General features: G+C 49.2%; 1 protein-coding gene across 5 annotated transcripts in view; it reads left to right on the forward strand.

The window, feature by feature from the left end:
- The window catches only part of LOC125954587 (WD repeat-containing protein 47), a 66,871-nt gene that overhangs the window by 44,282 nt on the left and 5,015 nt on the right, over positions 1-17,574 (forward strand). Inside the window, exons 1-2 of one of the 5 annotated variants that reach the window (XM_049685024.1) lie at positions 953-2,789; positions 6,084-6,795. The exons of the other annotated variants lie outside the window; for them this stretch is intronic. Coding sequence (XP_049540981.1) covers positions 2,170-2,789; positions 6,084-6,795 — 1,332 coding nt within the window. The 5' untranslated portion in view covers positions 953-2,169. Of the gene's footprint in view, positions 1-952; positions 2,790-6,083; positions 6,796-17,574 lie in introns of those variants that run through there. 5 annotated transcript variants of the gene reach the window in all.

Consider the following 17,574-nt stretch of genomic DNA (forward strand, 5'->3'; position numbering starts at 1 on the left):
TTCCTTTGAAGACGCAAGCTCACAGAGACGCGAGACATGCGGCGTGTGGCGGCCGAGATCGAGAGAAGCGGAGAAGAAGGAAACGAAGGAAGGAAAGAGCACACGAACGAACTACTACTTTCATTATTGGGTGGTGGCAGGCAGGTGGTGATGAGCATGCTCCGATCGTCGTGGTTCTGAACGCCGGAGAAGAGATAATCGCGGAAGCCTCCCCCTAACTGTGTGTGCCTACGGATCAGCGATCACACATCATCCAAACGGGGCGCGGCGACCGAGCTGGCTGAGCAGAGGACGCCCAGAACCCACGCGATCTGTCACGTCGTGTGTGTGTGTGTTCAAGGAAATGTTTTTTGCAAACTCAACATCAAAAGTCGCTCGCGCAGTCACTCGTCATGCACGTGGAAGGTGGAGAAGGTGACGCGAAAATGTAAACATTCAATCCGGATCCGGATCCGGAGGAGGCTCTTCTGGTGATCGTCGAGTGTGACGAGTGAGCGAGCGAGCGATCGCGAAGCTTCCAAGAACAACCACGAAGGGAGGAAGCCACGAAGAAGCAGAAGCTGGCTGGCTTCCAGGCTGGTGGCCCCACAGAGCGAGCGAGCGATCAGTGAGCGAACGAACGAGTCATCCAGAAGTAGCACACAACAGCCAGGGGCCGGGGGGCTGGTGATGGTTACAGTTACACCGTGCCACAGCCACACGGCACGGCACTCCGTGTTCCGTTTTTCGTCCACTTTTCTTCCACTTGCTACTTCCTTCAGGGTTCGCTCCTTGTCTCTCTCTCTCTCCTTCTCGCTAGTTCTTTCACACGACCCTGAGATTCCACTTGTGGAAGGCTTCTTGGGAGTGTCTTGTGAACGGGTGCTGAGGCTGAGGAGAAGAATTACATTTTTCTCACCTTACGCATACGCCGGGTCCCGCGTTGTTGTTGTTTGCTGATGTGGCCGCACAGTGTAACGGGAGCGATAGAGGGTCCCCGGGCCGGGCCGGGCCGGGCCTGGATGATGGGCCTTCCCTTTTCGTTCGTTCGCAGGTGACGCATCATAGCATGTCGCACTTACGGTGCTCTACCCAGCAGCTGTCCAGCAGCGCCTGGTGGAGCCGTGCTCATATTTATTTTATGATTTTTATGATTTTTTTTGGGGCTGGCTGACTTCGGCATTTGTTGGTTTTTTTGTTGTTGATCTCGGTCGCGATCAGTAATTGGAAACGATGCTGGTGGTGGTGGTGGGTGTGCATTGGCTCGTTACACTGGACTGCACACTGCTGGTGCTGCTGCCAGTGCTGCGGTCATTGCCACGACCGCAGTACAGCATCATCATCATCATCAACGCGATCGTCATGCGTCATCTTCGTCGTCGTAAATCACGCTCGAAAGCTGCGCGAACTGTGCATTCCTCAAGTGTTTTGAGGTTTTGGAAAAGCCGCACGACAGAGAAAGAGAGAGAAAGAGAGAAGAATGTGAAGCAAATCGCGAGCGTCCAGTGAAGCGGTGAACGCCCCATCCACGCCGGTGGAAAACTATCCCACCCTCGGGCACCCCTTATTTTTTTTTGTTTTTTGGAAAGGGAAGAAAAAACCATTTTCAATTAACTTTCGCACCAGAATGTGGTGTCCAGGAATCGGGCGGGCGGTTTTGGTGTGGTTTAGGACCGGAACGGAAAGGAAAACGCAGCCCCAACGGTGCATAGTGTGTGTTAATTTGGTTTTTGATGTTTTCCACAGAAAAATCGATCGTACGATCGACTAATTTCAATTCGACATTGCCAACGTGTAGAACGTGCTACTAGGGCGCGCCCGTGTTTGTGTGTGTGTTTTCGAAGCAAGAATTGATCTGTAGCTGTGTCAAGTAGTAGCGACCAACCTCTGTGAACGAGAGAAGTGGAAACGGTTGTGATCTGTGTGCGATCTTGGCAAATGTGGTGTCGTGGCGCAGCGGTGATCATGCTAACGGTGAAGCTGGCAGTAGTACACAGTAACGTGAATCGTAAGCCTCGGATCGATTGATCGATCAAAACGCAAGGTCACAACAACAACAACACCACACACAACAGCGACGCCGCTTCTCGCCGGGCGAAAGTGCATCCTAGCTTCGCTTAGTAACGGTGACGAGAGCGAGTTTCGCGCAAAGCGCAAAGCCACAGGAGGGCAAAAGGAGAGGGCACTGAGATGGTGCTGACGGCGGCAACGACGGCGGCGACCTCGTCGATGGTCGCACCACCGATGACGCGCTACGATCGCGCCCTTCCGGTGAACGCGATGACGGAGAAGCGCTACTCGGATCGCCGGTTGCGCCCGTGGCCACCGACCTACAACTATGGCATCCCGGGTGGTGGTGGTGGTGGTGGTGGAGGATCACCTGCAGGAGGAGCACCCGGGCACGGTTCAACGCTGGCCGTCATTCCGGGCGGCAAATCGCGCTGGATGTCGGCCGGTCTTTCAGACATTGGACCAACCGGACCGATGGGTTTCCCCGGTGGTGGTATGCGTGTGGCCGGCGGTAGTTCCGCCGGAAGCATCTACGGTGGCAGTGTCGGTGGTCCCGGTGCGCACCGGTACCTCTATGCACCGCCGGCCGCCCTCAAACGCCAGAACAGTGACTTCTTCCTTAACGTCAAGTCGTCGGCGTCGCTGGCCGCCGCCCGGGAGTACAGTGATTACAACAATAATAACAACAGTACCAGTAACTACGTGGTGAACAACATCGCCGCCCGGAAGGTGAAAAACATTGCCGGCATGACGGCCATCGTCGACAGCGATACGAACATGGAGGTTGTCCGACGGATGAGGTGAGGATGAGGTTATCGGACGTCAAATCGCGCGGCGCGCACGGTGATCAGATGCTGTGTGTATGAAAGGAATGGCAATGGTATCGTCGCACACACACGCGCACACACAACCACGAGGATAAACAGTTCAATTAAGTGGTCAAGATTTCACTGTTCACTACTCTCGGGTTCCGTCTGGTTCCGAGAGCGTCAACAACAGCCGCTTCGGGGGCCCCGGGTTTGCTCGAGTGATTAATGTTCATGTTTAACATGCACTTCGGCCTGCAATTCAACATTGACTGTTTTGCACGGAGCGTGATCATCGTACAAAAGAAGATGAAGAGTAAGAGGATGGCATCTTGTTGACCTCCAATCAACCTTTTTCTGCATCTTTCTTTCTCATCGTTTTGCGGATGCTCATTGGGGGTATGCAAATGGGATGGAAACATCCCAGCGATCCTCGCCGTCGAGGCGATATGTTGGTCAGCAGACGTTTCAATTGTTTCGTTCTACATCCTGGAGTGATAAACGGAAGACGGAAACACGGTTTCAGAACAGTATGCCCATGAAGATGAAGCTCCTCGAATGGGCTTCTCGAGAATAAATTAAAGTGGCTATGTTGGATTCCTTCCTATAACTTATAGCTACTACACTCACGGCATTACCGTTAAGGGGGGAGCTTTGGTTATTTCGGGTCAAAAAAGGGCTTATTTTGGACGATTTTTGTTGAAGAAACCATTCAACTTTAATTTTTCAAATGAATGTCATATTAAACTATAACTTTTCAAGAATATTTGGTTCTATTTTGAGGAAGATTTGATCAAAACTACGTTCATGGCATCCCATTTAGAAAGGCGAGTTTGCAAAAATGTACTTTTTGCGGTGCCCGTCATATCTATGTGCCGAGTTATCAGAAATATATTAATCAATATATTTTTTTTTAGATTACAAGTTTATCTAGGTAGCCCCGTCGAGGTTTTGTTAAATTTCCCATTTTTCGATTTTTGGCAGATTTTTGAAGTGGAAAAAGTGATGCTTTTTTGGATGTTGCCTCAAACAATGAGCTTTACATAATTTTAAAAAAAATTTAATTTTTTTTTAAATAAAATCTCCACGGCGTGTGCACAGATTAGGTGATCAAAATTTCAAATCGATCGGTCCAGTAGTTTTCATGCTATGATGGGCACCGACTTTGAAAACGCAAGTGTTGAGAATCGCGATTTAAAGTAGTGAGATGCATTGAGCCTTGTATGAAAGACGGATTTTCAAAAATCCATATCTTTGTCAGTTTTGCTTCGATTGATCCCAAAATTTTACACGATTACCATTGGAAACATTGTACGATCGTGCTTGCAGTACTCTCTGCATTTCAAATTTCTTCCTTCTTGATTGATTTATGACATGACCGGCATAGCATAATCCATCACACGCTCGTGATCGCGTGCACCCTGGTGCCATTTTGAAATGGTTTTTCTTGTAGATTCAAGCCCACGTCAGCCCCAAAAATGCGTTTTCGTCGGAATGCGGGATTGGTGATGGATCGCTGATGAGAGGAGAGCGATGCATTTCATGAAATTATTGTGCGAGGCTATACGAAGTACGCGCTACCCTCGATATCGTGCTTTTCGATTCACTTTCCCCGTTCCTTCTCCGATGATTCGCTACCAATCAAGTCAAGCAGCCGCGCTACTGATCGACCCATCCATAAGTTTGCATGACAACTCAATCACCCGCGGATGAGGGTTTTTTGCTGCCTTGCCTTGCAGGATTAATGCCTCAAAAAAAAAATGCTCCAAATCAAAACACTTTCACGATCACCACAACCACCGGTTCCTCCACCTCGACACGACACGCCACGACGTCTACCGTCGTCTGGTTTTCCCTTTGTATTTTTTTGTGGTTTTGCTTTGAATTTGAGATCCGAAATCGACCGCGGCGGCACGTGGGGTTAATCAGCCAGCAAATCCTTCCTCGGCTTCGGTCGGATTCGGTTACTTAGGGCAGTCAGCAACGCCGAGCGCACCTTTTTCGAATCGCGCGGTAAATCGTTGCCCGTATCATCGTCGACCTTTGGTGCAACCGCTTGGGCTTTCACCTGCAGCTGTCAAAAGGCTTCACGGGTTTGCTCACCCGGTGCGAATTTAAGATCGAAATGCTTCCATCTCGAACCCTCGGTACGCAAAGCACGATCGATCATGATGCTGCGACCATCATCAGTCGATCATGCGCAGAAACCTGCTCCCAGGTATTGTTCCACTCTAATCGCGATCGCTAACGGGACTTCTAATGCCTAGTGCATGGATAATCGTATGCCTCGAGCCGAAAGTTTGTCCATAGCTAAGATTATTGAGATACGCTCGAGGAGATGCAAACCAGCTAGAAAGATGTGCTGCTTCTCGATGACACTCATGTGTGCCTCTTGGGGAAAGGCATTAAATGCATTCCAATCCACTGGTTTGGACTGATGCAGGTCAACAGGTCTGGTATAATTTAGTTGCAGCCTGCTAGTAGCCTGCGGTGAGCAACCATTGACTTCATTGCTGCTGTGGCCCCAACAACCAGTGAACCGTTTCCGGTTGGCCAACCATTGGCCGGTTGCAGCTTTACCGCCTAGTGTACTAGTGAAGCCTCTGCGCGGCAGTGGCACCATGATTTATGGGCGCAGCAGCCCCACGATCGCCACGCCACGATCACGCGTCTGTCAGCAACATGTGCCATCGAGCGAATCGGGGTTTGATGATGATGTGGTCAAAATTAGCTGCACTAAAAGTGTCACTCGGTCTGCACTTTTTGTGCACCCTAGTTGCCTAGTTAGCAAAAGCAAAGCAAAAAACGGCGATGAAAACGAATTAGAAACCGGTTGGTGGACGCGACGGAGGCTGCGAGAGTGTGTCATCGATGGGATGGAAGAATGTAGCCAGCGGCCAGCGCTCGTGGTCTGGTTTTTGGGGTTGGGGGGATGCGATGCAGTGACGCTGCATGCAAAGTGGGGGGAACGCCGCAGTGGCCTTAACTGGAGCAAATGGAAAGTTCAGGACGAAACGGGTTTTTCCCTCTTATGCGATCTGTAGCGTACGTAAGCGGATGGATTCGGATGATGGTGTCGGGTTGATGCAATTCCGGCGCCACTGTCCAGTGCGTGTGTGTGCATGTGTGTGTGACTTGAGAAAGCCATTCGTTCCTTCCATACAACAGCGAAACCACCGGCACCGGTGGTGGTATCACCATTTCCACAGTGAATTCCATCGAAACTCGGTCACTTTTCTCACTTTTCTCTCACATCACTTCGAACCTCTACCAAACACGGCCAAACAGGCGACATTCGACGACGCAACAGAACAATTATCTCCATCGATTGCAAAAGCAACAACAGCAACAGCAACAGCAGTATGCACACTCGCCACACATTGGTGCCAGCAGTTCCAGTCAGCAGCAGCAGCAGCAACACCATCACCAGCAACAGTTCTTCAACGTGAGCGCCTCGACCCGATCGCGCTCGAAATCGATGGAGGACTTTGGTGCAAGCGGATACATCATCGAGAACAGCTACAAGTACCGCGCGAAGAACGTGCTGACGGCATCGACGACGAGCGCCGGTTCACCGACGATGGCCGGCGGTGTCGGTAATGGCCACGGTGGTCATCACGGTGGCCGGCAGCAGCAGCAGCACCATCAGCTACTCAACAACAGCAGTGTAGCGCACGGTAGTAACAACCTATCGTTGGCTGGCGGTGGCAGTAATAGCCGTGTGGTCAGTCCCAACCAATCAACCTCCTCGGCACCGCTGCAGCATGGTAGCGGCGGTGCTGGTAACAGCAAACAGCGAGCCCTGCGCCTCTACAACAACAACTTCGGCAGCAATCTCAATGGTGGCCATAGCAACTACAACGACGGCAGCATTAGCAGCAGTCAGTACCAGCAGCACCAGCAGCACCACGGGAAGCGGTTACTGTCGCTGAAGAACCATCGCTCCGTCGACAATCTGCTGGACAATAACGTTGACATCAACTACAGCCAGTACTATCAGGTTAATATCTCTGCTGTTCACCCTCGCGACCACGCGATCTGTTGGTCATTTTCGGTGGAAACATAACGACAAACACTACGCGTGATTGCCGGTTGTGTTCATCTTGACTCACTTTTCCCAACACGGGACACGGGATGCGCCCATTGCGTGATTTATTGGTTCTCAGCATCATCATCATCAGCATCAGCAGCATCAGCAGCATCAGCATCTCGTGTTCCGGCACAGACACCGGGCACCGGCACGCACGCACGGCAATTTTGTGTAATAATTCGCAACATCGTGAGCCGCTTGCCCAGGGGAGGGAAACAACCCGCTAAGTTAATTACAATTAAAAAGACGCCAGCAGGAGGGGCCACTGACGCGCGAGTTTAGCTTTTCACCTGTCGGTCCTCTCCCCGCATATGGCGGGCGCTTTCTTCGACTCTTTCCCGGGTTGGGTTGAGAGCAGCAGCGGCCTGGGTATGGGTGGTACGACACACACGCGCAGACAAGTTGATGCTGTTGCTTCTGCTGCTGATTGATTTTCGGTTCGTCGAGCGAACGAGCGAGTGAGCGCGATGCTTTTGGGAAAAACTAAACTGAAGGAAAACCGAAAACTTTCTTTCTTGCGCACGAACACGAACTCCTCGCGCGATCTGGATTCTTCATTGTTTTCCTTCTCTTCGCGCGCGCGCACGCTCTCTCTCTCGCTCCCTCTCTTTTTCTGTCTCTGTGTATCTTAATTCTTTGGCCGTTTTTGGTCAGACTTTTTCTTCGTTTTCCACGAATTTTCTCTCATCGGTGACCGTGGTGGTGGCGGTGGTACTAGTTGGGGTGATGCCGCCGGATTGGTTACGCGGTGTGCGCACCGTATCTGATCGAAACCGTTCAAATTGAATCTGGCCGGTGGATGGTGGTGGCGTTCTTCCGGCCCGAAAGAGGAATTTGAACAGAGCAGAACCCCCCATTCGGGTAAAATGTTGCCTTAATCACCGTGTGGCCATTCGGTGTGGCCTGAATTTCGTTCTGGATTCTTTCATTCGTTCTTCGTTTTCTTTTATTATTGCATTTCTGGTCGAAACTGGAACTGCCCACGGTAGAAATACTGCTTGGTTGTAAAAATTTCAGCAGATTTTTATTTCACTGTTGGGCTTTCTATCTCTCTCTCCTTCGCTTTCTACTAATTGATGGTCTCCGATAATATGTTTGATGATCATCCCTTTCCCAGACCATCACTGGAAGCTATCAACGCTATGAAGGCTATGATTTTTTTTTTTTTGGGGTAGTTAATCTAAGTATACAAACAGACGCACCATAAAAAATGGGAGAAAGATGCTATTGGGCATTCAAATAGCACAGTTATGTTGGGAGGGTTCTCATCTATTTTGCTCTTAATTTGGGTAATAGGATAAAGCAATAGAATCTCGATGAGTTGATTGTCTCTACCACAATCTAGCTGCTACCGGATCGAAGCACATTTTGTTTGCTGTTTTGGAGATTTTTGGATTATTTTAGCTCTGTTCTAGGGATGATTGCCCACTAGTCTTCGTTAATTTTGCGCTTCTTTTGCTTTTTTCGGTTCCAATCGTAAGGATATTTTTATGTGAAAGATTTTTTTAGCAGACGTGTGTTTTAGAAACTTCTAATCTGTGCTAATCTTAAGTTAAGCATAAAGCTGGAATGATGTTGTATACTCTAACGGTTTTGTTGTTTTCTTTGTCAACTGTAACTGTGCACCTAGTAGTACTTCTCGATCCCTGGTAGTACTCGCACCTGTTTGCATTCATCTAGGAAATTGATTCGTTTTTGCGTAATCGAAACCCCTTATTTTGGATAATCTGTACTGTCAAACCGAGTGTCAGTGTGCAGAAATCCTATATTTCCGCAGCGTTAGAACTACACCTCGCACGTACCTAAAAAAAACGCTAAAATTACTCCATGTAGCTGCTATCAACTGTGGAATTCCCAACTGCAGCATCATGCATCGCATATATGTATACCAATGCCGTCGTGCCCCTCGCGAGCGACGCCCATTTAATAGATCGCGAAAGGAGGTGTGCCAACGTTTTCATCGAATGAAACGCCACTCCACTCCATTCTCCTTCCGCACCGCGTCGCTCGACCCCCGGAAACCTAATTGTGATCCGGCAACCTCGATAGTGCGCGCGCGCGCACGGTTTTAAAAACCTTCAATTTATCAGCACCAGATAACACCAGGGCTACACGCACACGCACTTGTAAGGATCGCGACTGCGGCCCCTTAGCCAGGCCAGGTGAAAGGTGAAACGACCCCGAACCGAACCGTGTTGCGAAAACCAGCCACCCCGTGGCCGATCAGGCTTCCGTTTTTCCGATCCAAATCCATTCGCTGCTCCGGCTTTGGGTCAATAACGACCATACAATCCAGTACACGGCCGGATGGCAATTTTGTTGCCTCCTCCCCCTGGGCGGCCATCGCTCAAGGCGAATTCATATAAATTATTTGCTTTAATTTAATACGCCAACGAACGGCGGCTCTGACGGGAAACGCTGTGGCCACCGATTGACCGCAACCGAATCGGATGTGTATCCGCGAGGAGTAAACGCACGCACACACACATCGGCCCGTTTGTTGCCGGAATTGGAGCAACAGCCCGTTGCTAGGAGACAGATACGGCGGTTCCATATGGTGTTGGTTGTAGTTGAAAGTTCAATTCGTTTTTCCGATTCTACCGGATTTCGCTAAACGACGGAGTGTTGCGAACTCGCGTATTAACTTTGATCGAAATCTGCATTAAGCCACCATCAGCAGTGGGCTGCAGAAGGCTAATGATCACAATCGGCAGACTAGAAATCAAGCACACACACACACACACACACGCGTTTGCTACTTACTTTTGCAAACTCTCATTAGGTAGAAAAGTGAAATCTCGTGGTCCCACCTTGCACACATTAGGAAATAGGAAGGCGCATGCGGAGGAAAAATGAAACAAAATCCAATTTAAATACAACCCAAATCGCCATATGTGCGCACCGTTGACTTTCGCGTTCAAAACGCTCGCAGTTTGCATTTAGAATTATGGAGATTTGGGTGGACCGAGGTGGTGGACCGACCAACAGCAGCAGCAGCAGCAGCACACCTCCTAATGCTCGTTTGAAGGGTAGTTTGATGGTCTCGTAATGGGGGCGCTCGGACATTATGTTTTCTGATTGCATTGTCATCGTCCAGCATGCTGCATACTGGATGGTAATTAGTTCATTCGGCGCCCTGGACAAAGGGCACACTAGGGTGCCGTTGCCGGAGAATTGGTGCGTGCTAAGCAGTGGAGCGAACGGATCGTGGACGGACGAACGGAGGTTTCACTTTTCCGCGGTTTTTCTTCACCCCAGGGAAGGTAGAAAAGCTTCTGCGGTCGCCGGTTCTCTAGAGCTCACTTGACTCTCGGACCGAACCGTGATCAATTCTGATTCCGATCGAATGTAAATGAAGGGCCCGGTCCCCGGAGCCACCAGCCTGAGCATCCGAGGTTTTGCAACGTTGATTGGATAAGTTATGCTCGCTGCATATGCATGGCATGGGGCTTTAATGGTAAGCATCACCATCTTGTATGCCCCTTAGCGCGATCGTGATGCAAGATCGCGTGTGTGTGTGCGTGTGTTCCGCAAGCGGAATCGAAATGCTGTATCAAATGAAAGTAAGATCTCGGCCTTGGTGGTTACAACAAGTCTTTTTGAAAGCTTAACTAATTTAGTCGATTTATAGACCTACTTACGTACTTGGCCGTGTGTTGAGTGCTGTTAGTAGGGCATATGTAGACGCCTTTTCTGGGGATTTTAGCTACTTTTGCTACGTTTTTAAATCCTCGGCGAGCTCAATGAAGGCGTGGAAGTATAAATCTGATCATTTTTCTTCTTCGTGTAGATCTATTTTATTATATTACTTATCATAAAGGACACAAAGTATTATCTTCATCCACTGAAATAACTTAAACAATTTTACTAGCTCAACAAGTCAAAGATCTAGCTAATCCCATTGATTAGCCGTCAAAAAAGGCGTTGCAAAAATGAATCATTCTTGACATGTTTAGTTGATCATCGCAAACTAAAAGTAAAAACCTTTTTTCTAATAGTTTTCTGTGAAATCAGAAACTAGCACAATCATTATGAGCCTTTAAAATCGAGGAAATTAAAGGATTTTTCTAAGGTATTAACCTTCGTTCTTTGCGAGAGGACTTTAAACGTGCTTTCTCCCAGATAGCCATCATTGGCGGAATGCACAACGATCGATATGATCTCGTTGTCCGCACTGACAGCCTACCTATAACCCCCTTCTCCCTCCACATTCTAACGCCATCCTTATCCCCTCTATCGCATTGTTTTAACAACACAACACATGTTCAGCAGCTAAATATGTAATACGATAAATGCGTCCAATTTACTACGTTCGCGCTACATGATTTTCCTCGATCACCTCGAAACGGATCAGCTTTACCCCCTTCCTTCCTTCCGTAACAAAGCCAATAGAGCCCTCTGTAGAGGCTTTCGACTGACCGCACGGCCACTCCTTCTCCTCTACGGTGACCTGGTTTTTCATCCGGATTTGTCTGGCGGCGGTGTACGGTACGAGCGCGCACACCGTATAAACCGTACGAGCACATGGGCGACTTTGGCCGTTCCGATCACTGCTCCCACCACAGGTGGCCACTCTCGCGGCTCTTCCAAACAACACGAACGAACACCCTGTCGCTGCCGTATTTTCTTGAACCCGCGCTCCATATCGTGCGCCCTGCGATCGTTCATCTTTTCTTCCAGTCGTCATCATCATCATCATCAGCAAGGCTCGCGTCAAGTCACGGATCGGAGGACGTCTCCTCCCGTGGGGGGTACATCTTCTTCCTTTCTCCAACCACCAACACAGAGAGTTTGTCGAAGAAGTCTCCTCTCCCTCGGCCGGCGGGGTGGCCGTTTTTTGTTGTTTTTAATGATATTTTATTGTTTCACGTCTCGACTGTTTGGTTTTCGAGGGCCCCGGCGATGCTTTCTGGTGAGATATGATGGTGGTCACAGAAGGAGGGGACGTTTATGGAAGCATGACGGTGACGACGACGGGGAGTACGCCACCTTTCACTCCTGCTCTGCTCACTCAGAATCCGCACTCTCAGAAGTCAGCGTTTGCGTTTGCGTTTGTGTGCGTGAAGAAGAGGCAGCAAACAAGCAATTTCCGGTTCGCTGGTCACCGGCAGGCATGCCGGCCTAGCCTGCCTGCTCCTGACTAGACGATTCCATAACGGATGATTTGAATAGGTTAATTAGCACCTTAGCCCCGGCCAACAATCATGATGGGTGCAAGCAATCGGCCTGTTTTCCTCTATTTATCATTCCTTCTTTTCCTTTCTTTCTCTCTCTCTCTCTCTCTCTCTCTCTCTCTCTCTCTATCTGTAAGCTTTTCACCCCTTCACACAGCTAGTTGCATCACACTAGACCGATCAATAAGAAGTTAATCTTCATTAACATTCCATTCGTCTCTGCGCGCGTCTACGATTCGACCTCGCTTATCAACGGCGTGTTCCGAGTTCCGTTTCGCTTGTGAGAAGCGCGTACACCCTTCTTGCGCTGTGTGTGCGGTTCGGTCCATCCAGTGTGCCCTTAGTGTGCGGCTTGCTGATGATGATGCTGCTGCTTCATAATTACGAATCCTCTCCCTTCACCCCTCGAGTGGTGGGCCAGAAACCCCGGGCAAAACCAGAAACCAGAATGGAACGCATTCCCCCCCAAACAAGCAGTGTAATAAAGGAGCGGGAAAAGGCTTCCGCGCTTCCCTAAACCCTCGGCCCAGTCCCGTCCGGGCCGGTCGTTCATTCGTTATTTAGGTCCACAGTCCGTATGCAACGGAACCGAAGGCCGGTTGTAGGTCGGTGGCCTACTTCTGTTCTCTTTCCCTGCTACCCACCAATCCAGTCCAGTCCAGTCCAGCCCAGTCCAACAGGGCAGCGCTCACAATTTAGGTTTTGTGCCGTTGCTCCAGAGGATGCTCAATTCGAACCATCGATCGCCCGATCGTGGTCCACAAACAAACAATGGCGTACATCCCGCGACACCCCACCAAAAAACTGGTGTCCATTTTCACGCCTTTTCACTCGCCCCCTTCTTGTGCTTTTGTTTGTGTGCAATCGCATACGTCGTGTGTAAGGCGAGGGTGGTGATCCGCGCGAATTAAATCGCGAATCAATCGCACACTGCACCGCCGCGTTACGCAATGAGGTCTCAAAAAGGGAGGGGGGTTCATAATGGGAGGAGATGCTTTAAATACTCCGAGCAATCATCCAGAGAGGCCTGCCGTGTGTTGTTGTTGTTGCTTCCAAATGCCTCGAAATCGATCCTCGCGTGTCTACAAACAGTCGAGCGAACCGATCAAAAGTGGATCGCGATCGATCGAACGATCGAGTGTGCGATGCGAGCAGCCAGCGATTATGTGTGCTCAGGAGATGATTTCATTCACGCCTCCGTAACATCATCATCATCATCACCATCCGTGCCACATTCCGAGATATCCGGCGAAAGGCAAAAGAGGTAACCGATGATCCTCTACTACTCCCCCTCTGTGCCGATCATTGGCATGCAGTGTACTGATATATCACTTACCACCGTGGTTCGCGCTCGCTCGCACTCGCTACACAAAAATCTGGCAAACTGTTTGCCAAAACATCTCCAAAGCACACACGCGGAGGTCAGCGCTGCTTCCGGCCCCGGCTCCACAGCTTTCTAGTGCCGCCGGTTACGAAACATTGGCTTGGATTGGCGATTGGCAATGCAGCAAAAACAGTGGCAATTTTACCGCAATTAATCTGTACTCTCCGGACGGGGGGCGGTGCGTGCACGCGGAAGAAATTTGGGCGCCAACGCCAGGGCGCCAAGCATATCCTTATCGTCTTATCGTCGGCTGGCTCAGTGGCACTGCGGAAGCCTCGATGCAAATGCGCATTCAGGGGTTATCTGGTTCTGGAGTTCTGTGGATTCGCGATCGAGAGCCGCATTCTTGGGCCTAACCGGATGCTAATCTATTGGTGGAAGTAAGCAATTTACCTACACCACCATCAGCTGGTTGAATGTGATTGGCCTCCGTTTTTTTGGTTGCGAAAATTAGGTTTAAACCTTGCACCTGATGCCCCCCGGGAAACTCATATGATCAACAGCAGCACAACAGCACCAAAGAGAGAAGCATTAACAAGATGTTCAATTACGAATACGGTGAATCAAATATAAACGAGACTTTTATTTGAGCAAATTTAATGTTAGTTTAACCCTCGTACTAACGGATGTTTCGTACCCTATGCTTTTACAAGGGTTTGTAGGGGCGTACCTGCTGTGTTTGAAGCCATTTTTCTACTTGTAGGTAACACCTAATTGATTTTTCTCTTTTCCATATGTGTTTAGCATAGCCTCAACTATCTAGGGTATTTTTCAAAACGTCCTTTTTTCGCATATTCCAAGAACTTTTTCTAAAACGATAGTGAAGCCAATAAAATTTTAGGAAACTACTCGAAAGGCCAAGACGCTACAATTAATAGAACTTATGTAATTAACGAATGAAAATGCAAAAGCTCTGGCCAGACCCATCCGTTGGTGCGAGGGTTAAACTTATAAATGTATTTTTTAAATTTTCTCTAAATAATCTCCTGATTGCGAAACACCTTTTTTTCCTGCGGATAGGCAACTTTTTAATTCATTACTCTTTGAAAACTGTTGGTTGTGTTTGCAGCCATTTGCGCAAGTAAGCTTTTATCCTCAGTATCATCGTTGAATCTTTTGTCTCCCAAAATTTCCTTGAGAGAGATAAACACATGAAAGTGATAGGGTAACAAGTCATGACTGTAAGGATAGTGTTCCAATGTTTCCCACCACAGTTGCTCCATTTTTCCCTCATTATGGCTGCAAGTATTGTGTTATGAAGAAGTTCTTCTTTCCCTTTCAATAGGTCCCATATTTAGCGGCGATATGCAAGTCGGACCTCGCTTAAAACATTACAAGAATCAGTCGCATTAATTGTCCTGTAGTGATACGACGTCTGTCATTTTCAATAAGCCGTCTATAGGGTTTAGTGTTGTGCGCTCTTAGGCTGGTGCGAGTTCTTGCGGTTATGGCTCTCATTTTCAACATGATTATGATCCATCAAGATTTTTTTGGGCTAAACAAACACTCTGACTCGCGACAAAGTCTCTTTCCGTAAGTATGTAGTCGATATGCTCAAGATTTCGCTCGGTTTTGTGCCTTCTACGGCGGGAAATTTGATTATAATATGTTGCGCAAATGACAAAGGAACCTCATGTCCCGAAATTATTACTGTGGACCCTGAGAGATTCTTGAAGACCATCTAGCGCACTTTTCCTACTCCTGACAAACCAACCAAACAACAACAAAAAAGCAGCAACGTTCTATCTTCATTGTTGGGACCGTAGGACGAAAAGTCTCGTTTATATTTGATTCACCCTCGTATCACCCGGTCGCTGCTTTAATTTATTTCTTTTTCGAGATCACGTTCCGTTACTTAATCGATAACCGGACCGACCGATCGGAAGACATCGAACAAATCGACGCGCACCACATATCCTTCCCTCCGTATAGCGGATCCTTCGTCCATTTCCCCCGGCAGCAGTTTACGTAATGTCGCGCAATTGTCAGCGAGCGTCTGTTTCCCCGGGGGGGGGCGCCGTTTAAGATTCGCTGTTTTTTTGTTGTCGCATAGCAAAAAACGGGGAACGCTTCCTGGTGTGCGCCCAGTAACGAAACACAAAACAAAAAAGAGAAGCTTCCCCCCGCTGGCCCGAGGGTCTGCTCTGGAAAATGAAATCAAACTCAATGGGAGTAGTGTACCAATGCGGATTCGGCCGATTAAAGCTTGCAGAACACGATAATTGCACCTCCCAACCAGTAGTAGCAGCCCGGGCAATCATCCGATCCGAGGTAGGCAGCCTGCTGATCGCTGATCGAGAGCGGGAATGACCAAAACCCACCCCCGATGTGCAGATGGTGGAGAAAGCTGCCGCAAGTCGCACGTCACTTGTGGTGCTTCTGGTGCGAATTGCAATTTTCCTCTTCTCTGGGCTCTCTACCGGTGGATGCTGGTGCTGCTGGTGCACCAATCATTTCACTTTCGATGCGAAATTGCCACCGCAATTAACGCGGCCACAAACACTCCGGCACACCGGTCTTCCCCTTGCGGAACCGAGAGGAAGAAAGAGAAAGAGCTTGACAGTTGCTTGACAGCATCGGCAGCCAGACAGCCGTCGATCGTCGTCGTCGTCGTCATTACGCGCCAAGTTACCACGGTGCTCCAGCTTAAACTAGTTTTGCAACGCATTTGTGGTGGTGGTATCCGGTAGGAGGGGCGAAAGGTTGAACTTTCCTCGCAAATCAGCAACCCGCGTCGTCTGGCAAGTGCAGCCGTCTGCGCCACCGAAAGATGTCCGGTTTCGAGACGTTTTGGCAATGAAAATGATCGTTTCCCTCCCCCCATTCGGAGAGGGCCATGAGACGTCTCTGTCGATCGTCAACAATCGTCTGATGAGAGGGTATCCTGCTGGTGGGACAATCAAGACTGCTTTACGCACATTAAAACCTGCGTCAGTCACGGTGAAGATGTCATTTAGAGGGGCCGTCATTTAATGTGGTCTCCGGACCGGACTGGCCGGGCGGTTTTATGATCGTCGGTGATCCGCTGCTTACTGGGAAAGTGGATTTTCCATGCACGGATTGTGGCATGTGTCTCGCCGGCGTCTGTCTGTTCCGGTCATATATGGGGCCATGGCATCATTGGTCGTTCCTTTGCTCCTTTTCCAGCATTTCACAGCCCCCGGTTTTAAGTGCAACATTTTCGAAACATTCAAAACCGAGCATGCTAGTAAGCATGCTTGACACATCGGGGTTTGACGTCAAATAATCGTAAATTTGAAGAGAAAATTGACCCAAACCGCCGTACCTCAACAATCACTCGGTGTGTGTGAGAGCGAAGGAACGATCTCGAGACTATTGATCCTTACGCAGCCGGTACTGCTGCTGCTACTGCTGCTACTTAAGCCTGTTGGTTTGTAAATTATCCTCCGAACGTAGAGAGAGAGAGAGAGAAAGGTATGGTAGGAGGGAGGAAACCGAGAGTGTCTTGGCCACTTTCGAAAAGCGAAAACGAGGCACTTTGCTTCGAAAAGTGCTTGGCTGGACTGGGCTGGGCTGGGCTGTTGTTGTTGGGGGTAAATTATGCTCTGCTAGCTGCGGCGAAAATTATTTGCTTCTCACGGATGTCCGAAAAGGTCGGTCGCGCCGCCGTGTTGCGGTAATTATTATTAACATTTACGACCATTTCAGTTGTTACGCTCCCTACGGCCGGCCAAGTGTTGTTGCATCAGGTTGCATCGAGTACGTACGCCAAACGAAAGCGAGCCCCGGGCGTGTCCGGTTGCGTAAAACAATATATGATCTCTGGTTATGGGATGTAGGAGCAGATGGGGACTTCAGACCGGAAATACGGATTGCAGTCCAGCTCTTATGCTCTATCGGTGCGTAGTGCAACCGCGCAGTGCAATGTCTCTCACGAATGCATCCACCACCGCAGGGCAATGATGATGATAGTATCAGTATCATCATGATCATGAACCGTATTTATGCTCTCAGTGTGGTCATCGTCGTCGATGTAGTACGTTATCACGTCAATCACGTCTCGTCTCGGGGGTCACCACTACTTTGTAGGTAATGCTGGTGCACTGAGTACCGCTCGCCGGAACCGGATCCACCAGACGAGACAAGTCTCGGCCAATTACTGGCGGCCAA

Source organism: Anopheles darlingi, chromosome 3 (assembly GCF_943734745.1).
Source record: "Anopheles darlingi chromosome 3, idAnoDarlMG_H_01, whole genome shotgun sequence".
Taxonomy (NCBI): Eukaryota; Metazoa; Arthropoda; class Insecta; order Diptera; family Culicidae; genus Anopheles; species Anopheles darlingi.